The sequence below is a fragment of the Zerene cesonia genome, chromosome 20 (assembly GCF_012273895.1).
Source record: "Zerene cesonia ecotype Mississippi chromosome 20, Zerene_cesonia_1.1, whole genome shotgun sequence".
NCBI lineage: Eukaryota > Metazoa > Arthropoda > Insecta > Lepidoptera > Pieridae > Zerene > Zerene cesonia.
Window position 1 is genome coordinate 2,699,553 of NC_052121.1, and position 13,678 is coordinate 2,713,230.

The 13,678-nt window shown below is 32.2% G+C and overlaps 3 protein-coding genes across 3 annotated transcripts in view; all 3 read left to right on the plus strand.

The window, feature by feature from the left end:
- Positions 1-167, plus strand: part of LOC119835136 — a 2,513-nt gene extending 2,346 nt beyond the window's left edge. The window contains exon 3 of the mRNA XM_038359795.1: positions 11-167. The gene's annotated coding sequence lies outside the window, so the exon portion shown is untranslated. The remainder of the gene's footprint in view (positions 1-10) is intronic.
- Positions 168-3,245: 3,078 nt separating this feature from the next.
- LOC119835215 lies at positions 3,246-3,996 on the plus strand. Its single transcript, XM_038359917.1, has one exon. The coding sequence runs from the start codon at positions 3,331-3,333 to the stop codon at positions 3,880-3,882; it is 552 nt and encodes a 183-aa protein (XP_038215845.1). The 5' UTR covers positions 3,246-3,330; the 3' UTR covers positions 3,883-3,996.
- Positions 3,997-6,067: 2,071 nt separating this feature from the next.
- LOC119835143 (sulfotransferase 1C4-like) lies at positions 6,068-13,672 on the plus strand. Its single transcript, XM_038359813.1, has 7 exons — positions 6,068-6,264; positions 10,899-11,033; positions 11,531-11,630; positions 11,961-12,280; positions 12,420-12,514; positions 12,588-12,768; positions 13,324-13,672. The coding sequence occupies exons 1-7, from the start codon at positions 6,186-6,188 to the stop codon at positions 13,434-13,436; spliced, it is 1,023 nt and encodes a 340-aa protein (XP_038215741.1). The 5' UTR covers positions 6,068-6,185; the 3' UTR covers positions 13,437-13,672.
- The last annotated feature ends 6 nt before the right edge of the window (positions 13,673-13,678 follow it).

The following is a 13,678-nucleotide window of genomic DNA, read 5'->3' on the forward strand; positions in this document are numbered from 1 at the left end:
AGAAAAAAACTAATTTTTGATACTTGTCTAAAATGTAGCCATGGATATCGCGTGATATGATTAATGCATTTATTAATTTTAAGTGATTGAATTAGTTTTAGGTGTGTACTTGTACATGAACTGTTTTGTTAAAAATAAATGTGAATTCTTATTGAAAAATCCCAAAATGATGCTTTATTATTATCGCCCTGAATTCGTGGAGTATGAATTGATTTCAAATTCTTATTCTATTTATTCTTTATATATTTATTCTATATTCTTAGGTACCAAACAGATACAAATTGTATATATAGTTTGATAACGCTCATTTTGTGTATAAATATTTATTCCTTGGGGTGACCTGGGATGAAAATAGCCTTTGCCACTTTTGAGAGAATGTTCATGATTTCTTCATTAGTGCCTACCTAATTTATAATACTATTATAGACTAGTAGTACTCTATATTATATTTTATTCATTTTTGTTTGTCCACCATCCTTGTATCAGAATAAATATATAAAATAATATATATCTACAGCAATCAGGACGACCTTTTGTACAAATTACATATCTGTATTGCTTCAATACACTATAAATTGAAATAAATATAATGTTTGTTTTGCGCCATTGAGCATAAATAAATAAAATAATTTTAAATTATATGAATACCAAGATTATGCTTTACTTCTAATGAATTTTATCTGCCTACATCTAGCGTATTTAATCCAATAAATTGTTTATACAACAATACATTTTAAATTAAAGATAAACTCAACTCGTTTCACCGCAAACATTTGTAAATTTTATGAAAAACTCGGTTCCTGTAACGGATAACGGCACACCAGTTTTTATTGTGAGATTGGAATTGGTTTTCGATAAAAAGTTGATAGTACTAAAAAGTAACATAAATTATTTTTACTTAGGCTAGGCTGAAGCCGCATCACGATTTCTAACTATAAATTTTTGCCCGGATTTTTCTCCCTAGCCAAGCTGCTTTATAATCAGTCGCGGGAAAAACGGTTGCGGTATGCGGTTAAAATCCGTGGCGGTTTCGTCTTATGTATATGGGTGATAAAATAACTTATATATCTACTATGAAGAATACAAAGAAGATAAAATGACATTTCCTGGGATAGATTAAATTTTACCAAAATTTTCGACCTATTCTATGATAATTCAAAGTATTATCAGTAGTTCAATTAATGAAATTAATTTTAAATGACATATTTGCCCTCCATTTAGATAAAGATAATACAGTTTCATCACATTTAAACAATATGCGTACTCATGTATTATATTCTATTTTTGTCTCAAGAGTTAGATTATAATTTATTTTCGTACGTTATATCAAATTTATTGAACATTTTGTCCCCAGACTGAAGATAATTTAATTCTTGGCCTACTTCATATGTTATTTCCTGTTACGTACTACCAACATATATTTAGTACCTACATATAGGTACATATTTTCTGATAATGGTAAAAATATCGGAGCATGTTGATATAAAATTGATTGAGGTGAAATATATATATGTATATATAGCTGCTGCTGCCCATGCTTCCGACTTGCCCCCTTTTTTATTCCATTATGCATATAATTCTTGAATCATTCTATTTATTTAAAAAATTAAAAAAAAAAATCCCATCAAAATCTGTTGTGTAATTTTAAAAATCTAAGTATGCAACACAGATGGCTAAAAGCGACTTTGTTTTGTAACTATGTAGTGATTTAAAATCGTTTGACTTGAATAATGTTTCTATTAAATAAATTTAACCTTCTCTAGACTGCAACAGTCCAAATTCGTTTAATTTTGGAGTGACAAAAACTGGATGTTTCTTATTTCGATGTACTTACCTAAGTAAGAACCTAGGTAGGTATTTAATACACTTCCCAAGCGCAAATTATATATTTTCTGAAACTTACGTAATTTTGGTATTCTCGCATTCCTCTTTATAGGCAGTGTCTTTAGAGGCAGAATAGGTCGAGGGTAAAAAAGAGGTAAGAGCTTCTTATACAGAATTACAAGAAAGTAAAACTATTTAATATAATATAGAGCTGCTCTTTGTCACTTGTTTATTTCTCTGAAACTATAATGCAGCTAATTCTTATTCATCATATAGTGATGTAAACTCTATTTCCTATGACATAGTTGCGTACGATTATCGTAATTTACTATACATTATAATTTATAATAACAGCACATTCTTGCATAATCACATCACTTGTAAACTAAGTTTCTGTCCAACATCAATAATGACGCTGTAATTGTATAACATTATTGATATCTTCCTGGTCGGAAAACTGTCATTCCAGCTGCAGCAGACTACCAGTATAACGAGATCCCATAACGGTAGTGAAAACTGTAGGGATTTACTTTGTAAATGGATGGTTGCGTTTTTAAGTCGATAATAATTAACCGTATTAACTATGGCTCTCTTATAAAGCTAGAATACAATATTGAGTAGATTAGTTAGTAGAGCCTATTGAAAACGAAATATTCAATTGTTTATAGGTTTAATTTCATAGGTAACGAAAACAAATTCAATTAAATATTAGGTGCCTGCTCTTAATTTCAAGAATTACTGATTTTGAATATTTTTTGACCCCTAGAAAACTATATTATTATTTATTACAGAGTACAAAGGCAATTTTTGTTTGTTTTTAGCTAGTTAAATAAGTGGAATCGAATCGAATTATCTAGTTATACTAACAAAGGTAAAACACTTGATAATCGAAAAAAATGCGCTATGAATAGGAGGTAGTAGGGTATTACATTAAGGTTACTATAAATTTAAGAAATTCAGGTTCCTAGAAACAAAAGAGGCTGAACAAAACAATTGTCTACTTAAGTTATGATTTAAATGATAAATTTACACCTAGTTATAGGTTAACAAAATTTTACATTAGCAATTATTTTTACACCTAGTCATATTTTTGTATTTTTTTCCTTTTACAGACTAAAAAAATGATACAAAAATAAAGCGCGCGTGCGAGAAACTCAGTTATCGTATTAATGAACCCAAGTCACTGTCAAAGGTGACGACACTGCGAGCCACCACGATCTCGATACGGCTTCCTCACATACTTCTCGATTTTTAACAAGTACGCACACGACGTTAATTACATTTTATCACACATTAATACGTCCTGTTTTATTAATAATAAAATTACCAGTGGGAGAAACCTAATAGTGATAGCTATAAATGCCATCGTTTTTCCGATAATAACAAAGTGATAGTCGCTCAGTTTAAATGCAAAGTTAAGGAGAGCGACCGCGTCGTAAACCGTTACAGTGTGCTCGATTCATCTGGCGACTGGTTCACCGGTGGCCAGTAAAAGCGGCGCGGGAGATGACCGCGCGCAGTCAATACCAAGGAGGTGCTCCGGCTGCACGCACCATGCTACTCATCCTCGCTTTCCTTGCCCTTGCGGCCGCTGCGCCCGCGACGTACGACCAGAGGCAAGAGGGCGAAGTCAATGTGCAAGCGGACGTTCAAAACGTCGTTTTTCTCGTTGCTATACCGCAAAAAATTCCCAACAGCCTATTAGATCTAAGTTGGTTAAAGAGCGCGAAACAGAACCCAAATGATGATATCCAAGAGAGGGCTGACGTTCATGTAATGGAAGCATTCGTGGAGCCGAGTGAGCCGTATCGGGTGGAGATTGGCTCAGAAGGGGTGCGCCGAGCGGAGGGCGATGGACGCAATGCTGGCGCAGACGTCGTAATTGCTGGTCGGAGGAGGTTGGAGACCGAAGCCCCTGAAAAGGTTGAATACCAGCTAATTGGTGCGACAGAACAGTGCGGTCCCGACCGTGAGAGAGATCCTGTAACCCTCATCTGCCGCTTCCGCTCCGACGTGTCTCCGTCAGACGCGCCTGAAGTAGTCCCTGTGCCCTCGTAACAATTTGATCTCTCGTCCCTTGATTAGAAATTCCTGCTATTTATTTGTGCCTGAACAACCTACTGTGTAATTTATTTGTAAATTAATTTAAATTTAAGTAAAAAATTATAGTTTTGTTTATTTTTTATTTAATTTCCTTCCTAATCATTACTATGGCAATTAATACTAAGATGGATTATTCATATAATTACATGAATAATCTGTATTACAATTTACAGTTAGTACTGTATTTTATCACGTTTTGTAACTAAGTAGGTAAGTATATGTAAAAACAACAGATATGCGAGTGCGCCATCCACGAGTTATCTATTCTCGAAAGTGCATATTCCATTGTTAGGTTTCTGGTCACGTAGAGTTCAAGTCTAATCTTAACTAAGAATAACTAAATTTATTATTTGTTAAGGCACTAAATATCTTTATTTTTTAAAACTTTAATGGATAAATTTTTATTTGTCATAAAAGGTGGGAAAACTGCTAAATTCTAATTAGAGCAGTCTAACTGCTAAATTCTAACAAGAGGCAATTTGTGTGTCGTCTTGTCAGTCATAAGAAGAATGTATTAACTGTAATGTAAGAATTTTTTATATCATGGTTAAAGGAGTTGGCAAATGTAATATACGTTTTTAATTCTTGTTTAACCATTCACTTCAATATAAACGGGCAAAACCAAGGGACTACAGCACACAACAAATGAATAATAAAAAACGATTGTAAGCGTAAGTGGTATACAAAAGCGGAAAACGAGTCCTTTTTTGTTAATAAACGTAAAGGACATTACAGACCTCGAAGTTAACAAATCGCTAAGAGTCTCTAAATACTTCGTAAACCCACCTATAACCCACTTTAGATATGCAGCACCTTTGTAACAGCTGGAGCGGAAAGATTACAATGATCAGGAATACCTCGAATATTTACTGGCCTTCCACTCACACAATACTCAATAACACTCAAAAAATACATTGGAATTTTGGCGATCATGGCAGAAAATAAGTACCTTTATCCTAGCTGTGCCGTGCCGTCCGAATTTACCCTCGGTATCCATGAAGGAAGGGATAGGGGTTCAACTTCTCCCGAAATAATTTTCTTTCTTACCTTTTGTCAACTTTTCGTGCTTTAAAGAAAAAAGCGTTTTATAAATAGAAATATTTTAACAAAACATTTATATTGCCTGGCATCAAATGAATAGATTATAGCTTACAAAAAATTTGCTTTAAAAATCAACAGGCGTTAAACATTTTTACATAACGAATTGTAGGTACATAGTCTAGAAGTTAGTTATATAAAGGTTGTAACACTTTCATCGATTTCCATCTCAAAATCATTAAAGAACACAAAATTTTTCATATTATAATAGAAATTAATTAGACCTTTATCTAGCTAGCACTACATAGTATAAAACAGTCGCTTTCTCTGTCCCTATGTCTCTATGTATGCTTAAATCTTTAAAACTACGCAACGGATTTTGATGGTCTTTCTTTTCATATATAGAGTGCTACGGTTTGGCAAAAAACGCGGGTTCGAATCCCGTCTCGTGATCAATTTTTTCTATTATTTCAAAATTTCTCATATATAGAGTGGTTCGAGAAGAAGGTTAATATCTATTAAACTATTCCGAATTAACGCGTGCGAAAAGCTCGCGGGTAAAGCTAGTTTAAGTATATATACTTGTAGCCATTTTTAAATCATAAATATATGATGAATTGATATGATAAGTAGAACAAGCTTAGTATTTTTTTTAGTTATACTTACTATGATTATTATAATTAAAAATGACGATTAACATTTGACCCATATTTGAAGCTCAAAAGTCTCTTTTATAGAAAGAAAGTTGCGAGCGAAAGTAATAGCCCACTCTTCAGCTTTCCAATTTAGATGTGGGTCATTTTGAGCCACGACAATGACGCAAAAACAAAACAAGGATTAATGAATGTCTACTTTTGTCTGACTGAAATATATTATTACTATCCCTACATACAATTATTTTACCCAAGTTTTACTTTTAAGTCATTGTTTATTCTTGTACGTTAGATTATTTAAAATTGTCTTATTTTAAAACAAGGCAATCACACCTGTATAGGTATTATTTTACCTTGTTAGTATGTACACTATGTTTTTAATTGCTTACAATTACACACATTTTCATAAAAATCAAGGCGACATTTAATGATCTGAGTTCAACGTTCCAATCAGTTCTGTGCCGACCGAGGGCCTGCGCGAACGCAATCTGTGATCCATAGTTGTGGTCAGAAAAAAATTGACTTCTATTTAGGTCATGATATTATAAGTAAACAATAAACAATAAGATGCCACTCAAAAATTATCCTTTTGAAATTCGCGACGTTGAGTCAGACACCGCACATTTGTTGATGAAATATTTTACAGGTGAGAATCAAAAAATTAATAATATAAATTAATTAATCTGTATTATTATATTACATCTAGATCTAAAGTACTACTACTTTTATTTATTTTATATGCAGCTAAAAGGTTTGTTGTGTAAGTAATTTATTATAATTTTCCATCCTTCAGTCAACCAAAATTCGGTGACATACATTTTCTTTTTGGCGTAAACAATATATAATGTTCAATGTAACACCAGGATGGTCATAATTAAGTTTAATTTATACTTATAGAAAGTGTAACGAGCTGCAACTATGAAACTTCACATCTATTTTGTTATAACATTGCTCTTTTTTATTTTTCACTTTTTTGACGGCCCTCAATATAAAATATTTTTACACACTTAGATTAATTCGTTAAGATTCCAATTTAAAACAAAATACACCGACTAGATAAAATGTGATTGTGGCACAAATATATGTCCATAGATGGGTAAATATATATCAAGTCGTAATATTCCATATTCATTAAAATTGAATCCTTTTTTATTCAATCAAAAATAAAATAATTATAATAAATAAAATAAAATAATGCAAAACATTAAAATATGTAAGCATCTATATATCATATTTTGGTGATTTCAAAGGAATTGAAATCACTAATACGTCGCGAATCAAATATTATGTAGTTAATTATTTTAATTCGATTAGTTACGTCACGATATTTAGTGGGTTAAATATTTTAGTTAATTATTTAGTTGACAATCTTATGTACCTTACCAAAAATTAACAATTTTGCAAAATATACAAAAAGAAAGAGACTTATATAGTAAGACTTATATAGACCTATATAATTATATACTTATGTAGACTTATATATTTATATAACCTTGTATAAATATATGCTTGTGTTTAGTATAATTTAAACTCTCTATTGGTGATTTCAATGAAAATATACTTATCTTTTCTATTTATTTACCTATTTTATTTTGGTTGATGATTTCCATTCATCTCAACACTAACCTCACAGGTTCATTAAAAAATAAAATAAGTTTATGGATGTAAAATAGGCCAGCGACCATAATGCTATTCAAGATTTCGACATGACACTTCCACCTTAATGTCGTTGCTCTGGATATAGTAGTAGTAACTAATGGTTAAAAAGTCGTCATTTAAATAAGTATACCTAAATATAATACCTTTTCCCAATCACTACATAAATTTTTATTTGATATGTACAAGAATTATATTTGAAAAAAAGGGACCACAATATTTTTACATAAGTAGGTACCCAGTGTATCCTACTATCCTACTAATATTATAAATGCGTAAGTTTGTAATGATGTGTGTGTGTGTGTGTGTGTGTTTGTTGCTCTTTCACGCAAAAACTGCTGAACCGATTGCAATGAAATTTGGTACGGTAATTTGGTACGGACAACTTGAACAACATATAGGCAACTTTTTATCCCGATATTCCTACGGAGGTGAAACCGCGGGGCGCAGCTAGTGATTTGATCAAGTGAAAGATAAATGGGCTTTTAAGGTATACCAATATTATTACATGTTAGGAATAGTTAGGTAAAAATGAAATAATATACTAATGTTTCCGTCATTGAATTGCAATGATTCAGAATTTTTATTTCCTATTTACGGTTAACTCGTAGATAATTTTATTATAAACAAACAACAATGACATGGTTTCAATCATGTTATCTTGTCGTCCTGAAGATAATTTACGAGTGAATATTATTTATGTGAAACTCAGTTTATGTAGTATCCTGTCTAACTATTATAATAAAGAAGTATTTTTTGTAAACAAACCTCATAATGAATATATATAATTTAACGTTCTGAACGTAGTCTATATAGACTTAAAATACTTATTACAATATCTCTTTTCGCGAGAGTAAACGGAGTAGATCGAAATTGTTTGTAGGTCACAAACAAATTGATAATTCTATTAAGACTATGATATAATAGGAAATATGTATATCGGAATACTCGTATAGCACAATAGTTCGTAATGAGATAAAAGAATAGCTTAAGAGGTAGACCGTAGCTTTTTGACGTAGCTACGCAAGATTGAGTTCTACATAGTTTTATATTGTAGTAAAATAACATTCACTCAATTTAATCGAAGGTTACTTGTTTTTCATTATATTATAGGTATTGAAATTACTTCCTTATCGATTTTCCAAGTTTTTTATATAACGCTCGGGCGTGACTATTCTAGTGTATTTCCTACTTCCAGATTGAGTTCTGAGTTTAGGACCATTGTTTTTCAAATTGTCAATTGTTAATAAGTTTATGTTTCAACATATTATATGCAACAATACCTATGTAACTATTTATTATTTGCTACATAAAAATTGTATGTAGCAAATAATAAATAGTAACCCATTTTGATTTATCTAGGTTTATAAAACAATTAAAGCTTAACTTGAATATAATAAATGTCCCCTACTTAATTAAAAAATACTACGGGAGGCCAAGAATGCCAAATGTGTAATTACTCGAACGTCTCGGAAACTTATTGAAATTCGCAGATTAGACGATAGCAAGAAAAAAGTTATGTTTTTAATTTTAGCGGTGGAGGAATGTTTCTTGATTAGTTTTTTTTATTGTAAAAAAACAGGGATATGGAAATACTCAAGCGCGTTTTGTTATTTTGACTGCTTTAGCATATCACTGAAATGTATATTTCATATCACGTTCATGATGAAAGGAAAAAAAGAAACTCGAGCACGTCAGATAATGAAATCGAAATTTTGCTGATCGGACATTTTTGAGCGTAACCTTCTCTAGGTTACGCTCAAAAATGTTTCAGGAATGTTGTTTCACCGCAGGAAATTAAAAATTATCAATATTTTTTAATTTCCTGCGGCTCCTGTGAGCGCATCTAGCAATATTAACTGCTCATTCTTTCTGGAGGTACTTAGCAATAGGTAAGGTAAATCTGACGCACTCGAGTAAATCCCAAAATCCCCTACTACTACACATGTACCTAATGTGTGTAGCGCTTGTCAAATGTTTTTTTTTTTTTTAATTTAAGTATCATTATCAGAATCCCTAGTGACACTACAAAGATTTTATTTACTTTTATATGTTTATTAATTTTAGCCCATTATTTCCTCTTTATAATCGCTATTTAATGTTTTCTATGAAGAAAATAGTAAGTACTTAGCTAACCCAATCAACTTTATCTACTCTCGAATTGAAGATTTATTCGAATTTTTGCGATTGAAGCACGTCATTGATGCTCCCGTCCTATTAATCATGGTGTTATAAGTAATATATCCTAGGCCGTTTTCTTTTCCTCACCATTCCTAGTTTATTCCTTCTTTCCAATCCTTAATACTTTCCTTTGCCCTTACACCATAAAAGCGGGCAGCGCATTCGCAGAGGTCGCTTACCATCATAGTCCTGTCATTATAGGGGGTTGGTTGACCTTGGAAAATCGACATACCCAGTATATTATCACAAAAAAACTTGTATTTTGGCATCCTAAAACTGTTCTCAAAATTCACATACAATTCGATGGTCGCAAGTTTTAAAGTCAGGGGTCAAAGGTCACAATTTTTTTTTTTATATTTTTTGCAAATATCTCGTTTTCTATGAGTTTTACGCTATTCTTTATATTTTTAACTGTTTTCGAGATAGAGGGCACGGTCAGAGAATTATCTGAGGTCAACTAGTAGTCTCGATCAAAAACTCGTAATATTAAAGTTATAATTTATTGCTAAACATATAATCATCATTTTTTATTAACTTTTAGAATAAATTAAATCTTTTTTTCTAATAATTCTAAAATTTATCAATTCAATAACACACAATCTCTTTCGGTAATTGAAAAATTATTAAGGGACATATTTTTATTATGTACATTCTAATTCTATTCTCATTTTATTATTATCAGATTCAAACTTGGTTAGGGCATGATTTAGAACCCTAAGGATGGGGTAGGACTATGAGTAACGGATTCTTGGAACCTATCATGACTATTTTACCACCAGCTCCTGCTCCAGATGAATTGATATTTTTTTTAACACAGGAGTATTGCAGTTATACAGTATAATAGTATATACGTGACATATATTTACATTCAGAGTGTGTTGTTTATGACATGCCATATCTATAACTCGTAATAAGTACCTATGTTGTTCTAGATTAACTTAAGAGCCTTATTAATAGAGTAATTAACCGTGATCTATGTACCTGCAACGACAAGGTACAAAGATAATAAATTCCGCTATAAATAATGTTGATTCTATAATATTTTTCTTATATAACTAGCCTTTACCCGTACCTGTGTGTATAGTTTATTCCTAAAAAAGTATGTTAAAATTCCTCTCAGAAATTTCCTTTTTGTTAAATAATGTATCTAGCTACCTATACCAAAAGGTAAATCGGCCAAAAAATTTAGATTAATATCCATCAAAAAATATGCATGAAAAAAAAATTATTATCCACAAAAAGGTCTACGACGTTCCTGTAGGAGAAGGTACCACTCCAGGATTACCTCCTACCAAACTCCTACAAAAGCAAACAAAAAAAAGTCAAATTGATAAACTGAGTCTGAGTCTTTGTTTGTTGGGAACGTCGGATAAAAAAACATACATAGATAACTTGTAGTTTCATAATCAGATTATATATCTATCTACTGTGTTTTTTTCCCAGGTGAACTAACGGGATTCGTCCGCGTGGGTCCTAAAGGATATTTCCTACCGAACAAATTCAAACAAGAAGCCCACAATATTTATAACTTGGAAATCAGGCCGAGTGATGTTTTCGTAGCTAGCTATCCCCGATCAGGTAAATGACAAGTGTGAATTTAATTATATGATAGCCGACGAGAACAACGTACATTATGTTTGTCTAAGTACACAAAGTTACGTTGTCAATAATGTTGTAATTCTCAAACTGAAATGACTATAACTAAAATTAAGGTTTGGTATTCGGTTAAGTTAATTTTATTGCTCTTACGTAATAGGTACCTACATAATAGGGCCGATTACCTTGAACACATTTGTGGAAACGATTTATTAACATAGGTAAGAATAATAGAGCTAATAAGTGATATACCGTCGCTTATTGAGTGTTAGCAACTTCAGCCCGCGGCTTTTGCCGCAGTTCAACATCGCTAAATGTTAAGCCTTTAGTATAGGTACAGCATTTTATCGCTTATATTATATTTCTAGACCATTTAATGTTGTATCTCTGCCAGAGGAGCAGAGTGGGATACAAGTTCTTTTATCAACCACAATGTACCTTATGAAATACAAGTTTATTACCTGCATTTCTATTTTCAGGAACAACCTGGACGCAGGAGCTAGTATGGATGGTAGCAAATGACCTAGATTACGCCACATCCAATGCTATACCACTCACCGAAAGATATCCATTTTTAGAGTGAGTCTAAATATTTGTTAAATTAGTGTCTGACTCTGTGTCAACTATATGGGTATTCTTTTTAGAGTTAATTATTTACTATTTATTACACGTACCCGCTTAAATAAGTTGTGTACGTACTAATTTCGTTTGAATGCTAAATAAATATTAAAATTACTTTGAGTATTTGGCTCCGTTAAATACAAAAACAAAGTGAATTGATAGCTTTTATTTCATTGGAACACAAAAAATAATAAATTACCACGGGAAAGAAAATAAGCAAACATGCAATATCTACTTTTATGGTAGTAACCAATTTATCTATAGATGTTCTTATACAAATCGTTCCAGATTCTCAATGTGTGTCCACCCTGTTCTCAAACAGCGCTTCATAGAAGAAAACAGTTTTAACATGAGAAACTTGAAGATGTTAGAGTGGGTCACTCAGCCGGGGACTGAACAGATCGCTGCGGCGAAGTCTCCACGATTTGTGAAGACACACCTTCCACTCTCATTGCTACCACCAACATTGTTGGACGGCAAGGTGGTGTATGTAGCCAGAGACCCGCGTGACGTGTGCGTCTCATTCTATCATCTGAATAAGTCTATGAGGACGCAAGGTTATACGGGAGACTTCAAGACGTACTGGGAATTCTTTATCAACGATTTACGTGAGTCATTTTAAGGTTTCGATTTCTTGTATAGGTACTAATGTACATTGAGTAAAAACATAACGCAGTTTACTTTAAAAAATTGTTAATTGACACAAAATTTGGATATATTACGATAGCTAATCCGTTTTCATTTTAGATCACTGGACCCCATACTTTGAGCACTTAAAAGAAGCATGGGAGAAAAGGCATCACCCAAATTTGCTGTTTTTATTCTATGAAGATATGTCAAAGGTACGCTGCTGAATTAATGACGAAATGTTATCAATTTGAGTTGATGAAAATCTCAAGACGTTATTTTTTCAAGGATTTACCGGCAACTGTACGACGCGTGATGGAATTTTTCGGCAAAAAATTCAGCGATGATCAATTAAATCGTCTCATTGACCACCTAAGCATCGAAAGCTTCAAGAGTAACCCCTCTGTCAACTACGACGTCATGAAAGAACTTGGAATAATGGTTGGCGCAAAGGAATTTATAAGAAAAGGTAATTTTGCTATGCTCTATATTACAGAATGTTAGAAATTAAAACAAAGTGGAAATCAGATATATTTTGACTTAAAAATAAATTTAAATCCAAGGGACATCGAAAAATGGCTAGGACTAAAAGATTATCATTATAAAATCATCATGTACGTCTCATATACCAACTCCTGGCGTAATTTCTGATGAAAGAAATGGCTTCAAAATTATGCCTACAACGCGGAGAAATTCGGGAACTCTTAATTTTAGTTTTCCATTAACGAGTTTCAATCAGTTATGCTATTTATGATCTTATAAGGATATACCTATTGCTTTTACTCGCCTTCTACCTACTAAATGATAATATCATCCTTGCGAATCTTAACAAGCGACACATCTCCAATAACAAAAATTTCCTTTAGCTCCGTACCACCTATCAATTTTATTACAAGCCGTATTCTGAGACTTAAATCGATATTAGTTTAACAAAATTAAGTCAATATTCAATCATATAAACCCTCATGTGATTGAATAATGACTTGAATGATGAATAATTTTGTTTATCTATTAATGATAACAGGCAAAGCGGGAGGTTGGCGAGACTACTTCGATGAGGAAATGACATTACAAGCAGAGAAATGGATGGCTGATAACCTACGCGACACTGACTTGCGCTTCCCTCATTTACAATAATCCTACACGAAACTCATGCTGTCTTTCATCATTTACGAATCTTTATAGCTTTCGGTTTAAATAATCTCAATACGTTAATAGTTAAGAAATATATTAGGTTGTGGATGAAGCTTACGATTGCAGAAATAGTTGTACAAGTACTAGTAAATCTCTTCTCATCTGAATAAAATTGTAATTTCTAGTGTTCAGTAAGATACTTTCTTTAATTTTTGTACATTAAAGTTAAGAATAAAAAAGTGCTT